Source organism: Poecilia latipinna, unplaced genomic scaffold, assembly GCF_001443285.1.
Source record: "Poecilia latipinna isolate Pla-1442-1.1 unplaced genomic scaffold, P_latipinna-1.0 Scaffold26, whole genome shotgun sequence".
Lineage (NCBI taxonomy): Eukaryota > Metazoa > Chordata > Actinopteri > Cyprinodontiformes > Poeciliidae > Poecilia > Poecilia latipinna.
Genome location: NW_015112642.1, coordinates 668,989 through 687,378, shown reverse-complemented (window position 1 = coordinate 687,378; position 18,390 = coordinate 668,989). Strand labels below are relative to the sequence as shown.

Genomic DNA, 18,390 nt, shown 5'->3' with positions numbered 1-18,390 from the left:
TACTTAGCCGCTAATCCAGTGGTTCCCAAACTTTTTCTTCTGCGCCCCCCCAGTGGTTTCCAAACATTTTCTGCGCCCCCCCTATGGATTACAAATGGCTGTCTGGTTGAAACGACGCGTGTGACGGGAGGCTGGGGGACATCGACTTTTTTGGGGGCAAAATGAATGTACGTAGCTGAAAATAGACACCAACATCGGTAGCCTACAAGCTACTTGTTAAGCTTAAGGTTCTGTATTGATGTTAGCTAGTCATCTTGTAGCTAACATTACCTGCATCCAACAGCTTTACTCAACTCAGTCGGTTAGTTTTGGAGAAAAACTGTGAAAAGTTCTTTGCGTTTTGCTGGTTTGCTGCCGTGATTCTAACACACCTGAGCAGCTCTACCCAGCAGCAGCAGGTCTCCTTCACTGCCGCACAAGTGTAAACCCAGCGTGAGCGTCGTAGAGCTCATGTTGCGTTTAAAGGCACCTCGGAAAAACGGGTTACTACATGTTAACGGATTAAACACTTATCTCCTCTGATAAGTGACAGAGACAGATATGGGAAGTGTGGAAGCCCCTACTGTATCAAATTGGCAGAGGAATAACAGAGTTGGCCATTCTAAGGTAAAAACCGAGCGCATACAGCGTTCTTGCGGGTTTCCCCCCCCCCTTCATCCAGACGCCTCCCCACCCCCCGCCTCAGACACGCAAGCACAAATGTTTTCTTTGATGGTCAGGGTCTCATGTCCTGTTAAAGATCATGATGCAGCACTTATTCTATTGTCCAACACCAAATGACGCACCGTAAACTTTTCTTATCCTTGAGGACAGACACACACACACGCGTGCATCTGTGTTTCTTTGGTGGGCAGGGGTCATTCTGCTGAACGCTGTGCATCAAGAAGACAATCTGTTTAAAACCTGAGGTAGTTGCAATATTCCTAATCTATTTCAACATGGTTTAGAATATAGTATATTTATTCACTTACAAGTAAATTATTCCATTTCTATTGACTAATTCAAAGTCAATAGACTTTGAATTAATATTTGTGGAAACCGTCACCATGTCATGACAGTTTATGAGACTGATAATCTGTGGAAAAAAATGGAGATGGGAAGGATTCCCCCTCCCCATCTCCGGTCACGAGATGGGGAGAATTGCCGGATGCCGGATGCAGGGAGGGGGAATCGGTCACCGGATGTGGGGAGGGGCTTTCCTGTTGCCGGATGTGGGGGTGGGGGGGGTTAATTTCCTTTAATCCATTAAACTCTGATTAAAATTTGACAGAAGGTGGTATATATAGTCTCTCTTACCTATCACAGGTTCAATTAGCTTCATCATGTTATTAGACCAAATGCCTTCACTGATTTGGTCAATATATTTTATTAGTTAATTATGTCACCATGACGCCCAAAAGGGCTAAATATTAACTTAGCAAAGTTAATATTTAGCGACCCATAACAAGGACAGAAAATCCATGAGTTCTGCGTAGCACTTCTGGGTCCGTCTTACGCAGTGGGTCATTTAAGGTTGACCCACTTAAATGTTGAATTCATTTAAGTGGGTCAACCTTGCTTAGGTCGGGCTTATTGTTTATGTAGCGTAGTCCGAGTTTTGTCAGTGGACATCGAGGTTATTGTATTATTGTGAAGTAAACTGTTTTACTAGTGTTATCAAATTTACAGCATTAATACTGATGTGTGTTCTGATATGTCCTCTTAAAGGCAAACCGACGTGTGAAATGGATGAGCTCAATCCTGACTGGGGTCCAGCGCTGAATATGGGTCAGTGAGGTAAACGCCACAACGTCGGACCGACAGGCGCGTCAATTAAAGAGGCGATACAGCAAAACCATCAACAGGTTAGAGACTGTTTTCATTATTTACCCCAGAAGAGGTAAATAATGAAAACACAGTTCCAGAGGCTGTAGAGAGGCTGAGGAGGAAACGCCAGGAGAGGAGTTCAGTATGGCTGCAGAATATGTGTACAGTTGGAAGTGGCTGTTTTCTCTCATTTAATAATTTAATGCATTAAACATTCATGAATCGTTTGATTCAAGCTCTTCAAGTTGCATGTAAACAGGTGAAGTAATGAATCACATTTTATAAATTAAAATTATTATTATTATTATTATTAAGTAAAATTTTGATAGAAGAGCGAGCGAATGTTTTCCACGCTCCTTCAACCTTCCTTCGGGGGAGAGGGGGATGGGGGGACACAGATCTTTGTTTTCGCATCCACCTGAATAATGTATAGTTGCGCCACTGCGGTCGGGTACTGCGTACACCTAAAAGATTTAGCGGGGGTACGCAGTACCTGCAAGAGAGAGGAGCGGCTGTCAGCTGTAAAAAAAAATTCAGTGGGTTCACTGTGCAGCCGTGTTGCCCCCACTAATTAGCCGTGACTGATTAGTTTTTCAAGAACAATCTAAAACCCGACTTAATCAGTTAATAACTTTTTTTCCCATTTCATATTGTTTCTGAACTCTTTGTGCTTTACTAGAGCAGCGGTGCAACACGTGGATCGCGGAAGGTTTTGAGTCGATCTCAGCATTAGGTGAGAAACTAAACGCCGCCAGGACGCTGAGACCAGCACGTCCACCTCTGGCTCGCTTAAAATGTTCGTAACTTTATTAAAGAACAACAAAAAAATCAACAAAACGTTTTCAAATTAATGACCCAACAACAATAATAATCTCAGTAATTCTTGTTTCAACAAGTTGTTGCGCAATTCTGTGCGTTTCGGTTCCATTACCAACATAACTAGCAGAACAGAAGTTTAAAATTAACTAATCAACCACCGCTGTGTTCATGAGAGGCTTATTAATGATCGCAAAATAAATATCAAGCCTGAAAACCTAATATCGGACTAAATGTTATCTTTTTAACGTAATCTCTGGTCGGCTTGTGGAGCGCAGGAGGTTGCCATGGCAACGGGTGTGCTTAAATGACAGAGAGAGACGTCATTTACAACAAACATCAAACACTGTAAATATGTTTCATTAAGTATTTAACAAACATGGCTTCTACCGCGATAATTATGTGAAATTAAATTAATTGTCTAATATAAAAAATAGTTTGGTGCTGTCGGGCTCAGAGTCTGAGAGGCTTTTCCCTTATCAAACAAATTATTATTATTTTTTGCCTCTTATTTAGTGGAAATATTGATGTTGATGAGACTTTTTCCAAAATGATAACCTTTATAGCTCCACTGTTGAAAATGAGGCTCTAACATTCACAGATAACAGTGAAATAAAATCCAGTCCAACATCTGGTTTGAGGTGATTCCTCTGGAACCTGTTGGAGGACAAATATCCCAACTTCAGAAAATGAGCTTTAACCTAACAGAGCTCTGTGATTCCTCCTATCAGTATGAGAGTCAGGGTGAGGAGGCGCCATGTTAGGAAGAGAAGTGGAAGCTGCAGGATCTTCAGAACAAACAGATCATGATGCTAGGCTACTGATTATCCCTCTGTCTGGACACAGGATCAATAGAACCATTTTAAAAGCTAAAATGAATGGTTATATGCCAGACATGGAAAACTGGGATGCACTCCATGCCATGATGTTCAGAATTTAGGTCTCATGGCATCTCAAGGTGTCAACATTGCAGCCAGTGGGCTGAGGGAAATACAGCTTTATTTTGTAGCAATTCAAGAGCTACCAGCTTTTAACTCTTCGCAAAAAAGATCCCATTTTTCTGTCCAGTGTAATTGCATATTTTCTTCTCAAATAATAAGTAAGGAAGATGCAAGTTCAGCCTCACCACAGAGGGTGCATGCACTCACAAATCTGGTGCATTATGTTAATTTCATTTTCACATTCATGTTGCGTAAAAAAGTGACCACTGTAATCAGAGAGGATCAATTTGAAATAGCAGTAGTATAATTTTACTAAACATAATCATGAGGTGAAAACCAAAGTCAGGTTGTCAGTGGTATATCTGGTATATTGTTTTTCGTTTCTATTAAATCCATTAAAAAAAATACGGTAACACTTTATTTGAAAGGGGGTGAATAAGACTGTCATGACACTGTCATAAACATGAATGAGCCTTCATGAATATTTATGACTGTTGTCATAAAGCGTCATTCGGTAAATCATGACACTTTTAATACAAAGCTGACATTATTCAAAATGTCTTTGTTATGACAACTTGACATTAACCAAGAAATCATTACTGATATAAATTTGTTATAAAAGAATTACTGATTGCACTTTAAAAATGAGGTAACTTTATGTTATTAATGGTAAAGTTTAAACAGTAATTAGTTAAACATTACCTGAAGCTTTAGAGGAAATGTTCCAGGTTCATGATTTACAGTAACCTGAAGCTTTAGAGGAAATCACCTGTTCCAGGTTCATGATTTACAGTAACGCTTCAAAGTCCTTTGGTCAGGGTGACTGTCAAAATTCCAGATACAGCATTTCCTCATGCCCAATGCCACGTATGCTAAAAATATTTGCCTATAAGGATCAGCTTTGGGTTGGGCTCTAAAAACATCTCTGAGGAGTAGATGCTGTGATGAACTGAGGTAAATGAGACTCAACATACAGCTTAAAGGTGATTTCAAACACAAGCGAGAATTTTAAATCTTATTTTATAATGCAGGGAAGATTCCTAGAAGTAAAGCAGATAAGCTGTTGGGGTAAGGATTTCAAAGATTTTATTTTCTCTTTCTGCTTCTTTAGGATGGAAGAAGCAGAAAATGGTGTTGCAGTGGTGGGAATTGGGTGCAACTTCCCAGGAGGTAATGAGAATTTTCAAATCTTCTTTTTAATTATCTTGGTTATTTTTATTATGCAAATACCATAGTATTTATGGAACAAATTCTAATTTTCAAAGAATAAAAACTTTTATGTAGCTAATTTTTCAGTTCAATAAGCTGACAAAAATCTTCCTCTAAGGTAGTTTTTGGCATAGATTTTGTGTAAAATAATCAGGAATGTCCATTCCAGTGCAGTTACAATTCATGTACTTTCTCTTTATTCCCTGAAATACATTCCAGTTTTGCTACTTTTACTTAATTTTTATTTTTAAAAATTAAGTAAATTTTAATTTTTAATTTTTAGATTAAAAATTAAAATTTTTAATTTTAATTTTAAAATTAACCGCTGTAACCGCTAGTAACCGCTGGAGATAGCGGTTACTATCTCCAGCTAAAATTATTTTGTTTTATTCAAATCATTACTATAATATTTCGTGTTTAATATGAATGAGTGATTTATCCCATTTTCTAACTGTATTTGATGCATAAGGTACATAAAGCATCACAAATTTTCACCTTGGAAACAAAGAGAAGCATGAGCTGCTTCTATGCAATAAATCTGTATTTTCTAATAGTTACATGTTCAGAGCTGGGTAGAATAGTTATATTTCCTCAGTTACATTTACCTGAGTAACTTTTTGGAAAGAATGTACTTGTAGGAGTAGCTTTATGGCATCCTACATTTAACTTGTGAGTAATAAAATTACAAAGTTTCTCTGTTCTTATTTGAGTAAAATTTCTGACACCTCTAACTAGAAAGAACAACAAACATATTTTAACTAAAATTTATTAGATGGAAACACATACTTGGAGTTTATGTTGAAGTGATACCTTTTGTTTGTACCCTATCTTTGTTTTTTGTTTTTTTTATTAATTTCAATAAGGTAAGCCCCTACCATTTGGAGGTCAAGTCAATTTAAGTAGATAATGTATATTGTCCCTGTTAGTACTCGACCATATTCTAACATATCTCTTATGCTATTTAACTTACTGTAAATATCAGTTATTCGATTATAACATAAAAATATTGAAATGGAAAAGGGTGTTGTTGGCTTAATCTTTATTTATTTTGTAATTATTTGAATTAATGTTTTCATTTTTCCAGAACCTTTACATAATTTTATAGTTTTTCACTGTGTGATAACATCATTGTAAAATTTAAAATCGGATTTTGTGATGAAATATTTAGTACTTAAAAAGCCTTTTTGCCGAATACTTGTTTGTAAAATTCGGCTCCCATTTAAAGCGGAACTTACAAATACACACAAGGGGGTTACGTCACAGGCATCAGGCAAAATATGTTACACCAGTTAAATGGAGAAGTAAATAAATAGCCAAACACTCAAATATGAAATTATGTTGACCTTTTGCAACAATGATTTATTACAAAAAACACGAACTAAGAAAATAATAATAGTTATCCTGATAAATAAATCAGTAACCAAAACTCTCTCAAAATAAGTTTAGGATAGGTTTAATCCACTTAGTTCATGTTAGTAAAGAAACCCAAATGGTTAAATGTCCGAATATTCTTGATCCTTTTTAATATGAATATTGTCCACAAACGAGTTCCATATCATGGGAGAATTTCTCCATTTTAATCCAAAGTCCCAATCCAACGAAAAATCCCAAGCGTCAAAAACCTCCCCCCAAAAAATGAGAAAAAGGAGTGGTACCACCCAAAAATCCCCAAAAAGAAACGTAAAGTCCAGATCTCACCGGGAATGTCTTTCTCCCCACCGCTGGCGTCCTCTCGCTCCGTCGGCGTCCTCTGGCCAATTGGCGTCCTCCTGCACCTGGCGGCGTTTCCTATGCACACGCTCCAATCCAGCTCCTAAAGCGCACGATCCGCGGCGCTGGGGCGAACTTTCATATTCCGTTTTATCTCCTTTCTTTGATTTATTATTTGTTCTAAACTTTCAATTAATTCAAGTCTCCCGCTGCACGGATCTGACGGTGAGCGTCTTCCACTCTGAATGCGCCGCCGCGCGCCGACGCACAAGCCCCTTTTTATACACTAATCTCAGCCTCACCTAAAAATCAGCATGACCTGCCCAAAAATCAGTTTTAAAAGTGGAAACTATGAATAATTTTACAAAGAAATAACAGCAACTGTTATACCAATCAGATTTTCTCTTCAACGTATTTTATACAGGAAAAAAAAAACAAAAAAAAAACATAGTGGTTATGTTACATGTTTTACTCTTATTTGAGTAATTTCTTGGACAGCTACTTTTCACTTTTACTTAAATAAAGAACCAGATTATTTAAGTACTTTTTTGGGACACTACATATGTCTTATCATCTGATAGAGTCCCAGTGTTGTGTGAAAAATTAATCTAAAGTACTGTCAGTATTTTCTTGGTACAAGTAATTTTTGCAAAGAAAGAAAATTAAATACAAAATATTTTGTCCTTTAACTTTATAGTCCCAATTCCATTTTATAAAAGACAGTCTGGGCTTCTAAAATAGATTTAAAACAAGGTCAGTTTTCGTTCGTTATTTTTCCATTCTAATTTACTTCAAGAATGTCCTTTATTGGCGCGTTAAAAGCCTTTTTTAACTTTGCCCCTTCTTTAACTTTGGCCCCCTGCCCCTCCAAAGTTTTCTGCACGGCCCTGTTTTGATACAAAAAATGTTTATTTTTTTTCTCCAAAATTTGGTTAATAGTAAAGAGGGTTCAATAATAAAAATTCCAAAAATTATTCTTTTCTTTTTTCACTGAAAAAGGAAAAATCAGGAAAAATTTAAGGTACTCAAGGTGGGTGCAACCGTACAGTTTCTACCCTCTGATAATATCCTGCAACCGTCTTCGCATAATTCTGAACTTTCCCGGCTAGTTCAGAATTATGAACTGGGCCCCATATGGGGGAAAAAAGAGGGCAGACAAAACTGCCCTTTTGGGTTGTCCTCCGCAGTTTCCATGTAGGGTCCATCCATGGGCACTGTGTTGGTGACCCCTGAGCTATCGTGTCCAGTACATTACATGTAATGAGACTTGCCCCACTTACATGAATTTGAAATATATGGAGCCCCATAGGGGACATGGGGAAAAAAATTATTTTACGTTACCTTGTAATAAGTTTTGCTATCCCTCGCAATATGCTTACTGCAATAGTCCATCCGTCCGTACGTCCATTTTCTTACATTTTCCCTAGTGGAGTCGGGAGGGGCGCTGGTGCCTATATCCAGAGAGTCACTGCGGGCAAGAGGCAGAGTATACCCTAGGCAAATCGCCAGTTCATCGCAGTACTGCAATATTTGTTGGTCTATTTTGTATACAGTCACAAATGTCAATTTAAAATTTAAAATATATGCCCATTTAAAGAGCCTCAGTGTTTATTCTTAAGTCTTTGCTGCAAAAAACTGATTGAAAGTCGATTTATTCTCTGCATATTTATGTCTGTTTGCATAAGGTTGACATGAAAATATCCATTTAAGCCATTTAGACTAACACAAGAGACACAATGAAAACTGTCGGATTACTTATTATTCTGCGCTTATAACTCAGAAATAGTCCAAATAGTTTAGATGTATTTTTTCTTTCTTTCCTACTTACGGAAAATTTCTGTTTATATCATAAGTTTGTGGTGCGTTTCTATACAAAAAACTTCAGATATTTCACAAATAGATATTATCATTCATGGAAAAACCTTTCATAACCTTGTATTAAAGCAGAAAGTACAGTGGCCACTGTAAGAAAGTCTTATAGTATTCAATTAAACAGCATAAACTGAACAGTACATGTTGTTTTAATTATCTGTGTTTTTTTATATATTTTTTTTTATTTTACCTACAGGAGAGGGACTTGACAATTTCTGGAATGTTCTGGTGGAGGGGAGGAACTGTTCTGTTTCAATCCCCAGAGAAAGATTTGATATGGCGAGCTGGTATGACCCAGATGATACCAAAGCGGGTAAATCCCGAACATTTAATGCCGCTCTCATTGATAGGTGTGTGTTTGTTTTTTGGTACCATGAACAGCAAACCAGTAATTAAGAACTGAATAACAGAATGCCTTGCAAAGATAGTCAGTTCCTCTTAAGCATTTTTACGATGATTATTGTGTTTTTAATTAATAAGAATAATAATTTAATTTAGTAGTATAAAGAAAGGGTTACAGAGTTTTTAAAATTACTTTGACTATTTCACAGTGAACTCTTCAATCTGTCTTGAATGCATCCGAAAATGGGAAGTGTATTGCACGTCTGCAAGCCTACAAAACAGTGCCATTGACTTAAACTAACAGGATGGGGTAGTAAAGCAGTACAGAAATTACAGCAATTCTTCATACCCTTTACTTGAGTTAGTAGTCCTTTTTATTTTACAACTGCACATTGCATTTTGAATAACAAAAATTTAGAATTTTCTTATGTAAAATACCATCTTTTTGAAGACAATGAATATTGTGTTGATATCGATAAAACCAATAAACCCACATATTTTTATTGTACACATTAACAGAAAGCAATCTTCTTGAAAGTTCACTGCTGACCTTAGGATTTTTTTATCTCATGGTGTCTCATGGGTTTCAGTTTTCACTTAGCTTATATGGCAGATCGTGTCAAATAGACAAAAAAGTATTCCATTATATTTATGCGATTAAAAACTTTCAATAACATCACACTGCACTATGAAGAGCTATTTTAGAAAATTCTGAATGTAGTGTGAAGGTTGAAAATTATATGCATTTATTTTAAATGTATTGTTGAAGATTATGGTCTACGTACTTAATATTTTTCTTGATCCAGATAAAGCTGTCTGGTTCATGAACATCTGGAAGAACATTGAATCTTTAGTTTCACCAGAGTGACTTAGTTTATGATAAACAAAATTGCTACACATTATTGTGCTGAATTCGCTATGCTCAGTTGGCAAAAACATGCTTAGTTTTTAAAAACATCTGGCAGAACAGAGTAAATAAGTAAACATTAAAATAGAAATATCCTGAAAACTTACCTTAAAATACAACTGTAAAAAGATATCCAAGAATAACAGAAGCACACTGCAAGATATAGATCTGACATTAGAGTTTCTCTTTGGTCAAACCCCAGATTTTACAGTTGGCAATTCAGTGGCTGACAATTGTGTATGTATATTGTCAGCAATTAGATTTGGCTAATTGCTGAATTATTGATTGTTATACATTTATATTTTCTTTGGGCAGCTTCTTGTTATCCCTATTGTACAACTGATTTCTACCATCTTAATTCAGTGCTAAGCAACTAACTGTAACAAGTACTTCTAGTACCAGTGTTACAATAAGGTTATCCCTCTGCTCAAGAGTGTCTGCTATGAATGCTAATGTAAGAATAAATTTTTCCACATAGACAGATTCTGAAGAGAAGTGGTGGGTCTTGATTGTATTTAGATATTACACAATAATTCATCAGCCTGCCAGATTTATATGATTTATTAAAATGATTTTGAAAGCCATGCATTATTTTCTTTCCACTTCACAATTATGGACTATTCTGTGTTGGTCTGTTAAACAAAATCCCAATAGAACACATTGAAGTTTGTAGTAGCACAAACAATAAAAAGAAGTTAATAATAACGTGAGGTACTTTAGACTAAATTGCTTCTAGTTTAATTTGGAAATGTGAAATTTTTGTTCACTTCCCATGTTGTACATAAAGTGTAATTTTTTAACCCTTCACATTATACTATGGATTTTCATATACTGATTTGGTCACAAATTATTTAAATGTTACTAACCATCTTGTTTACTTACTTGTGATATGTTAAATTATTTTAAATCTTTCCAGGTTCAATGAATTTGACCACAAGTTTTTTGGCATCAGTAACAGTGAAGTGGAGCAAATGGATCCTCAGCAGAAACAGCTCCTCCATTGTGTCTATAGAGCTCTGGAAAACGCCGGCATTCCCATGGAGAGAGCCAGCGGGACCAGGACAGGAGTGTATTTTGGTAACATAGGAAACATATTCTATTTTGAAATTTTAGCTAAATTCAGTTAACAAATTGGTCATTTTCTCATTTTACTGTTTTAATTTACCAAGTCCATCCTTTCTTTTTTCAAATCTACGTTAGGAATAATGAACAGAGACTATGAGACTAATGCTGCACATGTGCACCCAACTGTGATCAACCACTGGACCGGAACCGGACTCGCCATGAGCATCGCAGCTAACAGAGTCTCCTACATCTTTAACTTCACTGGACCGTCGCTCGCCATAGACTGCGCCTGCTCTTCCTCACTTGTGGCTCTTCATCTCGCCTGCCAGGCCATTAAACAAGGTCTGTCCTGCATTCCTAAATAAACTCTACAACATCAGTGGTTCTTCTGCTTAACTTAATATTTATATGGATTTAAAGTGTTACTGAGAAATTATAAAAACCCCTTTTCTTATCTAGGCGATTGTGAAATGGCTGTTTGTGGAGGCGTTAGCTGCATCATTGAGCCAAGAGTGTTTGTGGCGCTCAGCAAGGCCAAAATGATTTCACCTGAAGGGACGAGCAAGCCGTTCTCCAGCAGAGCAGACGGCTACGGGAGAGGAGAGGGCTGTGGGGTGGTTCTCCTGAAGCCACTGAAAAAGGTGCAGGTTTGCAGAGTGATTAAAGAAACAGATTCTATTTTACCAATGTCCAACAATATTAAGTTCTGATTTTAAGATTCCTATGTTTAAGATTTTTGATAGTTTTGTAAATGCACCCAATGTTCCTAACCTTTGACAATTCATTAATTATAGTGAATGAAATATGCAACTTATCTAACTACATGTCAACTTTAGTCCACTGGACTAGCTAACACATTACACAAGTTGTGTTGGATTTAAAAATTACAGCTAGTAATTTTCCTAATCCCACGAATATTTGACCCTATAAAACAGGGGTCCCCAAACTTTTTCCTGCGAGGGCCACATAACTGTTCCCTTTTCTGGTTGGGGGCCGGTCTTAGTTTTTCGAGAAAGAAACCTTAGAAAACTTTTCTTTACAGGGTAGGGGGGTGGGGGGAAGGAGTGAAACTGTGGACGGGGGAGGGGGGGGCTGGATTACTACCGACGACATATTCGCGTTTGTAAATAGATTTTTACCCAGAATGCAAATGGAAAAAATCCGTGAGCGAAACGGTGACTGGTACTGACTAGTATATATTCCATTGAGGGAAACTAAGTTTCATATCTGTTCAAGAGCCCCCCTGGTGGTTGAAGAAAAATCCACATGTATATGAAAAAAACCACTGAATGCTCTCTGGTATTGTTCAGGGGCCGGACCAAATGAGGAGGCGGGCCAGAGCCGGCCCGCGGGCCGTAGTTTGGGGACCCCTGCTATAAAACATTTACAGAATGTTCTTTTCCTCATTTTTTGTTTCATCCTGGTCCCGTTTTCAATTTACAGGCTCTTCAAGACCATGACCACATCCGGGGAATCATCAGTAAAACTGCAGTCAACCAAGATGGACACTCTGTCAGTCCGATTACTAAACCCTCCATGACTCAACAAGAGGAACTGCTGCGCAGAACCTACTCAGACACTGACATTGCAAATGTCCAGTACATCGAGGCTCATGGGACTGGAACCCCAGTGGGAGACCCGACAGAGGCAGGAAGCATCTCCAACGTCATTGCCAAAGCCAGACCTTCCGGGTCGGGGACTCTGTGGATCGGCTCGGTGAAGAGCAACATCGGACACACGGAGTCAGCAGCAGGAGTGGCCGGACTAATTAAAGTTCTGCTGATGATGAAGCATGAAACTATCGTCCCATCTGTTTTCTACTCTGATGAAACTTCCAGTGTCGATACCAAATACCTGAATATTAAAATTCCCACGAACATTGAGAAATGGGAATCTACCACAGCTAGGATTGCAGGGGTGAACAACTTTGGTTTTGGGGGAACGAATGCACATGCCATCGTCAAACAGCACATGCAGACAAGCTTAAAAACACATAGCAGGGAGAAGCAGGTGAAATACTTTGTCCTGTCAGCAAATTCACAGAAATCTCTGACTCTGACAATAGAAGACACCATAAAACAGTTGGAGGATGGTATCACTGTAGATCTTGGTTCTGTTTTGTACACATCAACCTGCAGGAGAAGTCACCAAAAGCATAAATACAGAAAGGCCATTGCGGTTTCATCTGTAGGTGATCTAAAGGAGAAGCTCATAGCCAGTGTTGGCAAAAATGTCAGCTTGGCTCTCTCAGATCCAAGATTAGTTTTTGTCTTCTGCGGAAATGGTGTCACTTACCACGGCATGTGTAAGCAGCTGTTGAAAAACCAGCCTGTATTCAGAGAAAAAATCAAAGAAATCACTCACATTTTCCAAAGGATGAGCTCCCTAAACATCCTGGACACTCTTGAGAGTGAGTTTGAAAGGAGTGACATCAAAAACCCAGATGTTGTCCAGCCTCTCCTCTTTGCCATTCAGGTTGGGGTTAACACCCTTCTCAGGCACTGGGGTGTCAAACCTGATGCTGTGCTTGGTCATTCAGTTGGTGAAGTCGCTGCCGCTCACTGCTCTGGCCTCTTGTCTCTCGAAGACGCTGTGAAAGTCATATTCTTCCGCAGCTCCCTTCAAGGGAAAGTTCCTGGTGGTAAAATGCTTGTGGTCAGCAACATGGCTGTATCAGATGTGGCTTCGATCCTCCCTAAATATTCTGGAAGACTTGGCATTGCAGCCTTCAACAGCCCACAGTCCTGCACTCTCTCAGGAGAAGCAGATGCAATCGAGAGCCTCCTCAAAGATCTAAGCAACTCATCAAGCAATCAGAATCTCTTCCTCCGTGTGCTCGATGTCCCTGCTGCTTACCATAGTCACATGATGGACCCAATTCTTCAGGAAATCAGGGACACAATTGGCACCTTGCATCAGAATGAGCTTGACACGGAGTTGTTCTCGACAGTTACAGGAAGGGAAGCTGAGATCAGAGATTTCTGCACAGGTGAATACTGGGCAAGGAACATCCGTGAGCCCGTTGCTTTTGAGCAAGCTTTGAAGTCAGCAGCTAAAGGGAAGAAAGGTGTAGTATTTGTAGAGATAGGGCCAAGAAGAGCACTGCAAAGAAACATTATGGAAACTCTTGGAAACAATGTAGCAGTTGTTGCCTCAGTGGAACCAGAGAAAGATCATGAATCAGTCATCTCAGTTGTTTCCAAGTTGTTCGAACTGGGCATTCAGGTAGATTGGACCGTCTTCTACAAAGGCTATGAGACAACACCACTGTTTTTCCCAAAGTACCAGTTTGACTGTTCCAATAGAGACGTGATCATTGGAGCTGCCCAGAACAATAAAGCAAGTTTTCATCCTGTTCTCTGTCAAACTGGAAGTGAAAGCAACATTTTCAGTTGTGCCTTAACATCTGACTCAACCTTCTACCTGAAGGAGCACAGGCACAATAACATACCCATCATCCCCGGTGCCTTCTACGCAGAGTTGGGTCTGGCGTCGGTCATGGCCATCACTAAACCAAAAGTGCCCCTGAGCTTTCTGCAGCTCAGTGTCAAGTTTCACAGCCCATTTATTTTGACACAGAACTCTGCTGAAATGAAGGTCCAAGTAGAGCTGAAAGGAAAAGAAACTGGCTTCAAAGTGTTTTCTTCTTCTACAGTGTATGCTTCAGGCACGGTGGTTCCAAAGGGAGAGAGGCAGACTGAGGAACAAGCCATTTCAGTAAACTCAATTTACAAAAGATGTACCTCTGTTGTGAGTTTTCAGGAGTTTTATGGATATCTCTCTCAAGGCGGCTTCCAGTATGGTGATGTCTTCCAGAATAAAGCAAATGTGCACTATGGTGAGGCTCTAAAGGAGGCCTTTGCAGTCGTTTCAGTTCCAGAAGAGCTCCGACCACATTTGCATGACTACTGTATTCATCCTGTTGTGTTGGATTACTTAATGCAACTTCTCCCTATAACCGTTGAGCATATATTTGCAGGCAGACCGGGGTTTCCTGCCAAAATAGGAAGTCTTGCTGTGTTTGAACCCTTGCAGAACGAGATGATTATCTACCTGAGAGCAACTGATGTGGGCGTAGATCACTTTGAGGTTTGTGGCTGCTTTGCAGATAAAGAAGCCAGAGTGTTGGTTGAGGTGAAGCACGTGATAATCCAGTACCTTGGCAGTCGTTGTCAAGTGGTCGAAGAGTACTTTTATCATAATGACTTCAGTATTGTCCCTGAAAGCTCCACTTCTTCAAAGCCTCCAAGAGCTTTGGTGTTCTCTGATCATTTAGGCATCTCAAAATCTCTACAACCGCATTTAGACCAAAAATCTAGATTTGTTTCCTTCACACATGCAAAGGATATTTTAAGCAATGGATTCCCATCTCTTCTTTCAAACCTCAGCATTCCGGATATTAAGAAAAACTTTGATGAAGTGTTGTTTTTGTGGGGCAAAGAAGATCTTACATCACAATCACCAGATGTAATCTTGCATAATCTTGCAAGTTGCTGTGAGATTTTACGGCAAATTGTCCAGGAGCTGAAGTGGATTCAGTTCCCCAAAGCCATCAGAGCAGTGACCTATCTCTCATCTGATATCACTGTGGATCACATAAGTCCAGGTTTTGCTCTGGCTGGAATGGTCAGGTCTTTAGCAGCAGAGATCCCTGATCTTTCGTTTCAACTGATTGACATAGGCTCCATTTTTACTGAGGACATTAAAGCTCTCTCTGAGGTCCTGAGATCACATCCTTGTGAAAAGTACCCAGAATTGGTCATAAAAGACGGGCTTATCTTAAAACCGTCAATCGTCCGAACCCCACTGGAAGACACTGACCATACAGAAAGTAGTTACACTTCCACAACTTTTAAACCTTGCATCTTTCAGACGGCTGACGCACATAGGGTGACTCAACTGAGTGCCATTTCTCGCGACGAGGAAACAGATCCAATCAATGGCACATCAGTTGAAATTCGACCAAGTAAAATATGCGTTCATTCATCTGATTTCTTTCCAGTCAGTGCCTCACATCTAAACTTTGGTCAGACGCTCTACTGGAACAAGCACTCATCTCAGAAGCATGAGCTAATCGCGCTTGACTTTAGCGGTACTGTCACTGCAGTCGGAAAAGATGCCAGAAAACTCAAAGTTGGGGATCACATTGCCTCTTGTTATCCAGTTGTGGCGGCTAATAAGGTTCATGTTCCAGAGGACGTGTGCTACAGCATCAAGAGGTTCCCACACTTTCAAGAAACGCCTTGCGTTTCTTACTTTGTGTTGGCTTGGGAGATGCTTCATCGAATCTTGCCTAAACCGAAACAGAATTTGGCGATCATTTGCCCCAACCCTGACTCAGCTCTCATGAAAGTCTTGGCAATTACTTCTAAAAAATCTGGTTGGAATGTAGTTTTAAGAACACAATGTGAAGGGTCTTTTGTAGGTGTCAACCAAATCGATGCATTTGTCATTCTGCCTCCATTGGATGAGCTCCTTGCTAATAAAACTTGCAAAATCCTAGGTGCTCAGCATGTTGTAATATTCTGTGAATTTCAAAGGCAAACCCTGCTTGCACATGAACTGTGGCAGAAGATAAATGAAACTGCTAATGTACAAGCTATTCAGATGCAAACTGTTTTGCAGAAGGGTTATCTGAGAGCACACACACCTCACATTTATCGCTGGCTGAAGTCGCTGAACTTCAGCAGGAAGTTTGTTATCGAAAACTTCACTTTTCAGAATGTGACATCTAAAAGTAATGATGTAAAACCACAGATATTATCATCATACTTCAGTTCAAAGAAACTGGCTGTGATTGCTTTGGAAAAAGATGACAAGACCGCACTGACTGAGATTCAGCTGCTGCCAGTGAAGAAGCAGTTGTTCAGAAAGAGAGCGGTGTACCTTGTGACAGGCGGTCTCTCTGGCCTGGGCTTTGAAACGGTCAAGTTTATCTCACAAAGAGGAGGGGAGTACATCGTGATTCTCTCCAGGAGCAAGCCCACAGCAGAAATACAGCAAGAAATACTCAATATTCAGCAGCAATGTGGAAACATCATCACCAGCATGGTGTGTGACATTTCTGTTTCTGAGCATGTGCACAAGGTCATCCTTGAAATCCATAAGAAGTTTAAGGGTTCCCCAATCAAAGGGGTGTTTCACAGTGCAGTTGTCCTGCATGATGGTCTGATTGAGACCCTTAACAGAGACCTTTATGAGAAGGTTTTTAAACCCAAAGTCAGTGGGGTGTTAAATTTACACCATGCTACAAAGCACTGCCATCTGGACTACTTTGTGTGTTTCTCCTCCATCTCAGCATTCCTTGGAAATGCATCCCAAACAAACTACGCAGCAGCCAACTCTTTTCTTGACTTGTTCTGCCACTTCAGGCGCAAACTCGGGCTGCCTGGGCAGTCCATCAACTGGGGGCCTCTGAACCTCGGTCTGCTCCTCAACAAGGAACACTTCCATCACTTTCTGGAGGCAAAGGGGATGATGGTGTTGGGTGTTGCAGAAGTCCATAAAAGCCTGGAGCAATGCCTCATCCTGAATCGGCCCCAGCAGGCTGTCTGCAGGTTTCACTTCAGGAACATCAGATACAACATCCTCTCTCAAAATAAAGCCTTGAACTTACGTTTATTTGAAATAGTCAATGAAGTCTTCCAAAAATCCAAAGAGGAACAGTCTAAAACCGAACAAAGTGATTCTGTCTCACCAAAAGAATATGTTTTCTCTTTGCTCAGCAAGACAGTAGGCATTGATCAGAGTGAGCTGAGCGATGACTCCCCTCTGTCATCCTTAGGCATGGACTCCATGCAGGCAATGACTCTGCAGAACATGATGTTTCAGGAGAGAGGAGTGAATGTGCCTCTGGTGAGGCTGTTGGATCCTAACGCCACAATATCGACAGTGGTAACCATACTGAGTGAAGCAAACGTCAACGAGAAGTCTCCCATAAATGAAGACAAGAACGACATTGATGTTTTAACAAGATTATAAAAAATAAAACAAAATAACCAGCTTCATCTGTTGATGGCTTATAATTGTTTTGTTAGCGTATTTGTATAAATTCTTATGAAAAATCTCCATGTTTTTAGTGGATTTTAGATGAAGTGAAGTGGAGGTTTCCCCTGTTTTAGTTTTTTTTGTAAAATGCTTCAAATCATCAGGCAAATATTAATATCACACATTTTGGATACCTACTTTTATGAGTTTTTACTACTGTTTGTTTTTTTCTCCATTTGTGAATTCTAACTATTGTTTTTCACGGTTGTTTAGAAATTAGATTTTGTAACTGAGTTATTCAGTTTCTCATCTGTTATTGGATTTATTTTGATCTAGATATGATACATGTTTTTCTAATTTTTTATTCTTCTTCATGATATCAAAAAAGATTATTTTTTTAGTCATTTTTTATACATATATTTTAGTACTAATCTGAAATTGTGCTCAGCTTTCCAAAAATGTGTTTAATCAAAGTTCATTCATGATTTATCAAGGAGCAAACTGCTTTTACAAATTGAGACAAGATGATTTGTATAAACTTTTTTTAAAATGTCTTTTTAGTTCACGTTAACTTATGTCAATAAATTTTTTATGAAAATGTGAAAAAGTCAGAATCAAACCTAAAAGATATATTTGTCACCAACAATATTTTAAAAATATTACATAATCTCTGTATATTGGCACCTTTTTGTACTATTTTATTAAATTTCAACAAATGTAAAGCCTAGAAGTCTG

The 18,390-nt window shown here is 39.0% G+C and overlaps 1 protein-coding gene across 1 annotated transcript; it reads left to right on the top strand.

Annotated features, from left to right (window-relative positions):
* The first annotated feature begins 4,501 nt into the window (after positions 1–4,501).
* Positions 4,502–17,937, top strand: LOC106951284 (phthiocerol synthesis polyketide synthase type I PpsD-like). The gene is made up of 6 exons (XM_015038722.1): positions 4,502–4,733; positions 8,551–8,704; positions 10,520–10,680; positions 10,804–11,010; positions 11,128–11,309; positions 12,112–17,937. Exons 1-6 carry the CDS (start codon positions 4,589–4,591, stop codon positions 17,647–17,649), a joined length of 6,387 nt encoding a protein of 2,128 aa, XP_014894208.1. The 5' UTR covers positions 4,502–4,588; the 3' UTR covers positions 17,650–17,937.
* Positions 17,938–18,390: the final 453 nt, after the last annotated feature.